Here is a 9,806-nt window from a genome sequence, read left to right on the forward strand (position 1 = left end):
GGCTGGCTTGGCACTCGGGGTCACCTGGCCAGCGACAGGGTAAACTGAGGACAGAGGAGACTTGGAAAGCGAGGCCAGCACCGTCCTCAGCCCTGACACACTCCACCAAAGGTGGGCAAGTGAGCATCTCAAAGTCTCAGAGAGGGTGGGCACCTCACCTCCCCGTGAAGGACCGGCTCAGAACCCCATGGAAAACCCGCGGCACAGCCTCCCGGAGCCCCCTCCCCACGAAGTGGGGCAAGGCCCAAAGCCGGCGGCTTCCTGGGGCCCAACTGGGAGGAGGAACAGCCCAGGAAGGAAGCCCCCCAGGGTCTCAGCCAGCTCAGCGGCCCCCTAACCAGGGGGCTATCTGCCTCTTCCGCACCCTTGCAAAGCACCTCCCTGCAGGGCTGGGGAAACAGGACGCAGCAAAAAGTTTGGGGGTGTCTTAGAAAAGCATGCTCGGGGTGACCACAGGCTGCTGAGGACCCGGAGAGGGAACCCTGCTAGGGGAAGCCCCCGAGCACACGCCCGGCCCAAGGGGTAGCTCTCAGCCGCCCCTGGGCTCCCACGCATGGGGCTCCCCACCCCAGAGGGGACCCACTCTCCACCCCAGCACCCGAGCCAGCCCCGCCTGCCCCGGTGGGCGCTCCACACCCCTGCGGCCCCCAAACTCCCGCTCCCAGGAGGGCAGCCAGCACCCCCCTCCCCCGACCATGTGCTCCTGCTCTGCTCCGGGGTGGGGGGCTCCCACCAGGTCCCTGGCCCAGAAGGATGCTCTGCGACTCCAGAGCCTTCCACAGTTCCTCTGCCAGGGCCCAACAGGCTACACGGTCTGCCCCCAACAGGTGGGCAGAGCCCCCGCCTCCCTGGTGCGCCGCTCGGCCACTACCCGCACCGGCTCGTGAGGGCCGGCCCAAGGGGTCACTTCGGGTTGGGATGAGCATGGCCGGGGCAGAGGTGGCGGTGGAGGAACGGGCTGCTCAGAAAGGGGGGGGAGGGGAAGGAGATGGGGTGGGGTGCAGAAGAGTGGGTGAGCGCTGCCGGGGGAGGGGGAAGGACGGCCCAGCCGGGACGGCCTGCAGTGGGGGAGGGGTGCAGAGGCGGAGGGAGGGGACCAGAAGTGGGCCGATGGGGGGGCTGGGCCGATGGGGAGGCGGGCGGAGGAGGGGAAGGGGAAGGGGAAGGGGAAGAAGGGAAAATGGGGGAGGGAGGGACACGACGGGGGACCCGGGCAGGGGGTGCAGAGGGGGCCCGGGCGGAGGTATGGCGAGGCCCGGGGCGGCGGTTTGGGACCGAGGCAGGGAGGGGAGAAGAGATGGGGGGCGGAATGGGGCCCGGGGGGGATGGGGCCCCGGCGGGGGCTGGGGGGATGGGGGCCGGCGGGGCCCGGGGTGGCAAGGTCGGGCCCGCGGCGCATAAAGGCGGCGGCGGCGGCGGGCGGACAGGCGGCGGCCTTACCTCCGACCCTGTACATGTTGGCGGCCATGTCCGGCGGCGGCGGCGGAGGCCGCAGGCTGGGCCGGGCTGGGCGCGGGGCTCGGCGCGGGCGGCCGCGAAAATGGAGGCGCGCGGGCGCGAGGCGCGGGGGCGCGGGCGGGCGGGCGGTTTAAAGGGGCCGCGCTGCTGCTGCCGCCGCCGCCGCCGCTGCCGCCGCTGCTGCTGCCGCCGCCGCCTCCGCCGCCGCCGCTGCCGCTGCCGCCGCCGCCGCCGCCGAGGCCGCGCAGGGACCGAGGGCCGCGGTGCGGGCGGGAGAGGAAGAGGAGGAGCGGCCGCGGGGAGGGAGGGGCCTCGGGCGCCACCGCCCACCGCGCGGGCCGTTAACCGACCCGCGGTCGCGCGCTCCCCGCCGCCCGCCCGCGGCCCCCGGGGTCTTCCCCACGCCCCTCCCCGCAGCGGCCCCCCCCACCCGTCCACGCCGGTCCGAGTCCTTCCTGGGCTTCCCGCTCCTCTTTCCCACCCTCCCTCCTGTCGCAGGGTCCCCTCCGAGTCCCCCACTTCCCTGAAGCGCAGCGGCCCAGCCGCGGCCTCTTGACTCCCGGCCCGGCCCTCTCCGCTCACGCCGGGGGTCTTTGTGCCTGCCCCACGGCCCAGCCCCACGGCCCGCCTGGACAGCGGCGGCGCCCCCATCCCACCTCCGTGCGGGCGCTGCCTCCCCGGACTGTGGCCTGAGGAGAAGGCCAAGGGAGGCGCGTGGCCGTGCCCAGAGGACCCTCTGCGAGGCCCCGCCTGAGAGCGGGGGTCCCGCAGGCCTCTCTGACACGGCCCAGACCCCGCGGCTGCTGGGGCGGGGGGCGGTGCGTGCCCAGAACAGCGAGTCTGGACGGGCCCCTGTGGGTGAGGCACCTGCCTGTCCTCCCCAGGCCCGGCAGAACCTGCAACCGAGTGTGAGCTTAAGGTCCGAGGATGGTGGGGAGCGCGGTGGCCTGGGCGCACCCCGCAAGGAAAAGCAGTGGGTGCACGGGGAGTCCCGGGTGGAGAGAAGCGGGTACCCGGCCACGCTGGGAGCCAGGACCAACCTGGCTGCTAGGAGGCCAGCGGAGGGAGGTGTCGGGGCCCCAGGGTGACTGCTTGTCCACTCAGGGACATCCCTTCGAGACACGGAGGGGAGTGGCGAGGGGGTGGAGCTCAGGAGAGGCCCCGGCCGAGCACCTCCGCCGTGATTGACTGCGGCTGCAAGGGAGGAGCTTAGGGCTGAGGATATTTAGGCAGGTTCCCCAAGAGGGTGCGCGGGGGGTGGAATGGTCTCCCTCCCCCCAGGCCCCCGTCCTAGCTTCGTGGCCTGCATCTCCTCATCTGGACAGCGAAGCTGCAGCATGAAGTCCCCTTCCACCTACACCTAACAAGTCGACCATAAAGTTAGTTAAGAACCACCGATAAGTGCCCAGGCAGGGCTTTCAGCTTTCCGCAGGGCCGCCCGCCTGCCAGCTGCAGCTGCGGGGAGAAGCAACAAAGGGCGGGGGCTGTTCTCCTCCCTGGACGGGCCGTGGGGGTGAGCGGCAGTCCGGGCTGACCTCCACCGGAAGCAAGGCCACGGGCCGCGTCTCAGGGAAGCCGCTGGAATAACAGGTCTCCCCCTCCCAAAGCAGAGTGACGTCTAATAAACCCTCGGGAGACAGCACAGAGCCCCCGCTCCTCCGTTGGCTTCCACACTGCTTTCCCCTCTCCAGACTAACAAAAAAGGGGGATTGCATGCAATGCCCAGCCCTTACACCAGCTCAGCGGCAGGCCAACAGACCCGAGACACCTTGCAAAGAAGACTTAGGAATTCATCCATTTAGTAGCAGAGGAAGTAGACATTCAGGAGAGAGCCGGGAGGGTGTGTGAAGGTGTGGCCACATCCACGGCCACAAGGACAGCAGGGGGCGGGGGTGAGGCGCAGCGGAAGAGACCTGAAGAAGCAGAAGACAACTCCACAGAAGCCCTGGAATCTTAGGAGCTTGACAGAATGTGAGATCGGTAATCAGAAGTCAGAGAGTAGATGGCGGGACAGCAGAATGAGAGCAAGGTTTAAGAGCTGAGGAAACACAGTTCCTCAAAATCATGCCGTCGCTGGAACAAGGAACAGCGAGGGGCAGGATGTCGGGTGACTAACAGGGAAGGCTGTGCGGTCCAGTGGGGAGCGGGGGAGAGGTGATAAACATGACATTACGGGCCCTGAAGACAAAGTGATGAGGGTCAGGGGACAGGGTGATCATAGTGGGGGCACTGTTTGTCTGGAGAGGCTGGGACATCGGTGAAGGAGGGACCCATGGGAGTCCAACGGTGGGTGAAGTGGCCCGGAGGCCACTCGACGGGGCCGCGTCCTTGTGCAGGGCCTGGAGAGCCCCGAGTGACCTGAGCTGACCTCTGGTGAGGGATGGGGGAAGCAGCAGCAGACGTGGAGGCAAGAGGCCTCAGAGGAAGGCACACGGTGCCAGAGGCCGTGCGCGGCTAGAAAAAACTCTCAGAGACTCACTACAAGAAAGTTCCCCCGGAGTCACCTGGGAGCCTCCAGGACCACGGTGGGGTGCAAGTCACACGGAGACCCACCTTGCCTGCTTACTGAACTTCAGGGATTCTTAGAAGTGTTTTTCAGAGAAAGCATGTCACATACAAAGACAAAACCCCAAGTTGGCCCTGTTCTCTCCAGCAACATTCAAAGCCTGAAGAGCAAATCGCGAGGGTAAGAAAGCTAAACTGAAGAATCCTGCCCCAGCCAAGTTCTCATGCGAGTTTAAAGGCCTCAGGAAAACATTTTTAAACCTAGAAGAACCTGAGAAATAAAGTTCTTTAAAAATGTGAAAGCTGACCTTTAAGACAGCCAAGAAAGATGTAATTGAAACAAAGACTGAGTGGGCAGGTGCTGGCGGTGAGCTCGGCCCCCCGGTGGGATGCAGATATGACACGTGGCACGCAGGGGACGGGAGTGACTTTGCCAGGTGGGCCGGGGCCAGCGGGGAGGTGCCCGCACACTTCACCGTTCAAAGCCCGGCATCGGATGGACGCACACCACCCAAACCCCAGTGACACCCATCTCTCAATGTTTGTTGTAATTTCTAAAAATAATCTTAGCAAAATCTTGTAAACTTGGGGTGAAGAAGCGTTCATCTAATTTCAGCGATCATGTTTTCCCTTAAAATTAAATTTTTAAAAATTTGAAAGGAGAATTCTACACTTATTCTGTTTTTTTTTTAAGATTTTTTTTTTGATGTGGACCATTTTTAAAGTCTTTATTGAATTTGTTAACAATATTGCTTCTGTTTTATGTTTTGGTTCTCTGGCCACAAGGTATGTGGGATCTTAGCTCCCCGACCAGGGATCGAACCCACACCCTCTGCATTGAAAGGCTAAGTCTTAACCACTGGACCGCCAGGGAAGTCCCTATTCTGTATTTCCATATATCCTCTCGCCTCTGCCTAGGCCTTTAGAAATATCTGAACAACCTCCACCTAATGTCGACAGCGGTCCTCTCGATGATGAAATTGTGGGCGAGATTTTTAAACTCTATTGCTGGATCGCTGAATAGTGAGCAAGTGTGCTTGTAAAGCCAGTGAAGTCATTTTTTTCAACCGGCAACACTGGGCAGTGACTGACTGCGGCCCTCGGTAGGGCACGAACTGCACACACCTCCCAGGCGCCCTGCCAGCCCTCGGGGGGGTGGGGGCGTGCCCTGTGGGCTGGGCTGGGGGGCTCCCCGTTCTGCTTGGGGTGTCCAGAGTGGCCTCTGCTCCTGCTCTGAGCCCACCTGATCCACGAGCACAGGCGGGTGCTGGGGTACAAGGGAGACCACATGGGAAGGTGGCCGTCCTCTCTGCCACAGGAGAACCTAAGCAGACCCCCTGCCCGGGGGTGTCCCTGTGAGTCTGGGGAGGTGCATTGCTCCTCCTAGACTTCAGGAAGGGACCTCCCGGTTGGGAAGCAGAGCAAAGGGACACTGCAATGCCCACCGTCAGCAGTGACCGGGGGCAGTGTCCTAACCAGAGTGGTGCTGTTTGACCTGTCTGCTGGGTGACCCCCTCCTCTCATCCGGGTTCCCAGGCCCCCTTAGACCCTCCTCTCTTCCAGGGGCTCCCAGCTGGGTCACTGGTGACGTTGGGACCCGGTCATTCTCAGCTGGGGGCGGGGGGCGTGTCCTCTGCTCTTGGGATGTTGCGTGGGCCCCAGCCTCCAGCCACTCGATGCCAGAGTGCCCCTCCCTCCGAGATGTCACATCTTCACCCCAAACCTGTGGCCGTGCTGGGTTACGCGGCAAGGGGGAAGTTGAGGTTGCTAACCACGTGGCCTTAAAATACCATCCTGGGGTGTCCAGTCGGCCCCTCATCATCACAGGGTCCTTAAAAGCGGAGGAGGAGGCGCTGCGCTGCTGGCTTTGAAGATGGAGGACGGGGCCCCGAGCCAAGGCGTGCCGGCGCCCCGAGGAGCTGGAGAAGGCTGGCGCCCCCAGCGGGAAGGCAGCCCTGCCCATGCCCTGATCTCAGCCCAGCGAGACCCGTTTCAGACTTCTACAGAACTTAGCGTCCATGGATTTGTGTGAAGACACTAAGTCTGCGGTAACTTGTTAGGGCAGCGATAGGAAACCAACACACCCAGGGTGACAACAAAACCATCTCCAGCACTGTCACCTGTCCTGGGGCTCCACGCCTTACTGGAGCGGGCCACGGGCTCCACCAGGGGAGCCCCGCGACTTCTGCTGATGTGGTGAGGAGTGCTGGGTGGTCCCAGTGGGGGAGACCTGGTGCAGAGGAGAGGCCCTCTCGCAGGACAGAGGGCCGGCCAGCCCAGCATCCTGGACCCACCCCATCCAACTGCGGCCTCATGAGACACTCTAAGTGAGACCAAGAGACCTGGCAGGGTGAGCCCAGTGAGGCCCTGGACATGGAGTCCTTTAAGGTCACTTGGGGCAGAGAACTCCACAGCACTTGTCACCTCTATCATAACTGTTGGCACTTTAGCATGGGAGGGGCTCCTCCTGGCTAGCATGGAGCCTGGCCCAGAGCAGGTTCTGGCCTTTGACACCTACTCCCCACTTCACCAGGGTCCCTGAGAAGGAGGGGGAGGGAGTCATGGTGTCCCCCAGGGCCCAGCCTAACCCTCACCTCCACCCTTCTCCCCCACATCTTAGGACACCTCCCCCAGCCCCAGCCTCCACTCCACATCCCTGCGGCCCGCCACTAACCCTAGGGGTCTAGGGATCTTGAGAAAGGCACAGGCCTGGAACAAGATTATACTCAGGGGACCCCAGAGAGAACAGGGTGGGGGCCTAGCTTCATGATCTTGGAAGGCTTCCTGGAGGAGGGGCCTGCACTGAGGCCAGGATGGGCAGGTGGGGTCGCAGCACCTCAGCAGCTGGCTCTGGGAGGGAGGCAGAAACCCAGGCGTTGCCCTCACCCTGGGCCTGGGGGTGGGGGTTGATTACCTCATCTTGCCCAAAGCCCCCCTCCCTCACGGCCACCCACACACACTGCCCCCAGTCAGCCCCTGTCAGTCACCAAGTCCAGGGGATGGCACCGCACCTGCTGCCCTCCTTCCACCCCCCCACACGGGCTGGGAGCCTATCATCACCTCCCTTCTTCCCCTCCTCCCACTTCCTCTTCCCCTCCAGCTTGGTCTCCCCAAAATGCAGCCCCATGTCACCCCCAGCCCAGAACCCACCTGCCCACCCCTCAACCTCGGGGCATAGGCAGACACCGTGGCAAGCCAGGGCCAGCTCCTCACAGCTACCCCACCCTGCCTTCTCAGGCCCTGTCCCGCTACAAGCTCCCTGTGCAGAGACGGGTGGCATCACCTCCTCCAGGAAGCCTCCCTCTGTGCTGGGAACCTCCTTGGCTCCCGCAGGCTCTGGGCTTCTCCCCATCACGGCATCACCCCCGAGTTACATGTGCCCCTGTGGGCCTCCTGGAGAGCCAGTGCTCCTGGGCTGGACGGGCACCAGTACCAAGCAGTTCATGACCAGAACCTCCCCGCTCCTGGAAGATCGCTGGTCCCACCTCACTGCCCCCTGCAGGCCGGCACCCAATTCCCCAAGGGGCTAGGCTCCCCAGCCCAGACGCCTTCCACGCAGGCCAGCTAAGGGGCTGTCCATGAACCAGGCCCCGAAGGGGGGACTGCCAAGGCCTCACACCCCTCCCAGGCCGCCCACAGTGGCTTGTCCCCAGGATGACGGCCCCTGGGGGGTGTGGGCAGCCTCTTCTGGCAGCCCAGAGGGCCATCTTGGAGGGCCACTCTGCCCTGTCCCTCAGGCCCCGCCAGGTGGCCTCTTGGAGATTGGGCTGGGGCAAGTCACCCCAACCGGAGGTGGCCTCCAAGGCCTCAGGGGTGAGTGTTCTGAGGAGAGGGCAGCCGGACGCCCTCCCAGGCCTGTTTTCTCATCCCTGGGCTGGTCATGACTGTCTGGTGGGCACTGGGGAGGGCGCAGGGGCCGTGCGCCCCAGACCTGGCAGGCCGCCTCCCCAGGACCCACAGGAAAGGCACCGAAGGCAGACAGGCGGGGCTGAGTCGTCTCTTAGGAGGGCGGCGACCTCGAGGCCTGGGCCTCCAGAGTCACGTTGCGCCAGAAAGGCGCGCTCCGGACCAGGAAGCCTTGGAAGGCGCTGCCGGACTCGGCGGACCTCGGTGGATGGGGGAAGAGCACGTCCTTGTCCACGTCCTCGGACACCAGCTGGGCCACGATCTGCGCGAGGTCCTGCGGGGACGGCAGGGCCAGGGGGCGGGGCGAGCGGGGCGGGGCGGGGCGGGGCGAGCGGGGCGGGGCGGGGCAGGACCGGGCCCTCGGCGCACCCCGCCCCGCGCACCCTGTAGGAGAGGGTCGCCCCGGCGAGGCCCGGCTTCTCGCCGCCGCCCAGCACGGCCGGCCGCCAGCGCTCATCTATGCTGACGTTCCGGCGGCGGCTCGGGGGCCTGCTCCCCTGCGGCTCGCACACCTGCGGGGACAGGGCAGGGGTCCGCGCCGGCCGCGCCTGGGGGTCCCGCATCCGCCGACCCTCTGCACCCCCCACGCGGAGGGCGGCGCTTCCAAAGTGCGGTGCGCTCGGCCTCCCCAGTGCCGGCGGGCGGGCAGGTCCTCAGCCTCTGGTCCTGGGGCCTTCCGTGGCCGTGCCCATCGGCTCGGCCCCTGGGCACCCCGGCCAGCACCTGCCCTGCCTTCCCGTGCACGGGTCGCCCCCCTGTATGCTGGGGGCCATTACCGCGGAGGCCGTGGCCCTCCGGCTGCTGCCCGGTCCTGGCTGGGCAGAGCTGGCCCACACTCGGGGGAGGCCCCAGAACAGGCAGCGAGACTGCGGCCGCCTCAAGAAAGGCGGACACAAAGGTCAGCCTCCTCCCCAGGCCCCTCTAAAATGACCATAAAGAGGCGTAGGGCGAAAAATATCGCTCAGGCGTCTATAGGGACACAGGAACAGGCAGTGAGGCACGGGCGTTAGAGGGCTGTCGGCAGAGGCTGGAAAGCGGTTACTAACAGGGAAAGACCAGAAGCGGGCTGCACCGCTGCAGGCACCCTCCCCGCAGGGAGAACTTCCCAGGTGGGCTGTCCGTGAAAGACCCTCAGAGCCTCTCCTGCTCTGCCCAGCCAGGGAGCCATCCCGCTGCCTCCCTGGGGGAAGCCAGGAGGTCACCCTCTGGAGTGCCTTGGGGGGCAGGGAAGGGTGCCATGCTAAAAATAAAGAGAGGATTAAGACAAACTCAGTCCCCATTCCTCAAAAAATTAAAAATAGAACTACCATATGATCCAACAATCCCACTTCTGGGTATAGATCCAAAGGAATTGAAAGCAAGTCTCAAAGAGATATTTCTGTACTCATGTTCATAGCAGCATTATTCACCGTAGCCAAGAAGTGGCTGCAACCCAAATGTCCATCAACGGATGAATGAATAAGCCTAATGTGGTCCATCCACACAATGGAATATTATCCAGCCTTAAAAAGGAAGGACATTCTGGCACAGGCTGCAATATGTGTAGTGAAATAAGCCAGTCACAGAAAACACAAATATTGTTTAGTCCAGGGATCCCCGGCTCCCCCCCACCCCCGCCAACCAGGCTGCGCAGCAGGAGGTGAGCGGCGGGTGAGCGAGCGAAGCTTCATTTGCCACTCCCCATCGCTCTCATTACCGCCTGAGCCATCCCCACCCCCGGCCCCACCGTCGGTGGAGAAATTGTCTTCCATGAAACCAGTACCTGCGCCAAAAAGGCTGGGGACCGCTGTCTTAGCCCACTCATACGAGTTACCTAGGGTCATCAGATCTGTAGAGTCAGAACATGGAATGATGGCTGCCAGGGCTGGGCGAGGGCGAGGTGCTGCTTAATGCGGACAGAGTTTCAGGTTTGCAAGATGGAAAAGTTCTGGAGATGG

At 63.9% G+C, this 9,806-nt stretch overlaps 2 protein-coding genes across 5 annotated transcripts in view; both read right to left on the bottom strand.

Moving 5' to 3' along the window:
* The window catches only part of MTA1 (metastasis associated 1), a 38,069-nt gene extending 36,462 nt beyond the window's left edge, over positions 1-1,607 (bottom strand). For all 4 annotated transcript variants that reach the window (XM_082449163.1, XM_082449162.1, XM_082449161.1 and 1 more), the window contains exon 1: positions 1,441-1,607. In XM_082449163.1, the coding sequence (XP_082305289.1) occupies positions 1,441-1,468 (28 nt within the window). In that variant the 5' untranslated portion in view covers positions 1,469-1,607. The remainder of the gene's footprint in view (positions 1-1,440) is intronic.
* Positions 1,608-7,963: 6,356 nt separating this feature from the next.
* TEX22 (testis expressed 22) lies at positions 7,964-8,432 on the bottom strand (the record flags this gene model as incomplete). Its single annotated transcript, XM_082450968.1, has 2 exons — positions 7,964-8,143; positions 8,253-8,432. 2 exons carry the CDS (start codon positions 8,430-8,432, stop codon positions 7,964-7,966), a joined length of 360 nt encoding a protein of 119 aa, XP_082307094.1.
* Between the last annotated feature and the right edge of the window lie 1,374 nt (positions 8,433-9,806).

Source organism: Balaenoptera physalus, assembly GCF_965194825.1.
Source record: "Balaenoptera physalus genome assembly, chromosome: 2".
Classification (NCBI taxonomy): Eukaryota; Metazoa; Chordata; class Mammalia; order Artiodactyla; family Balaenopteridae; genus Balaenoptera; species Balaenoptera physalus.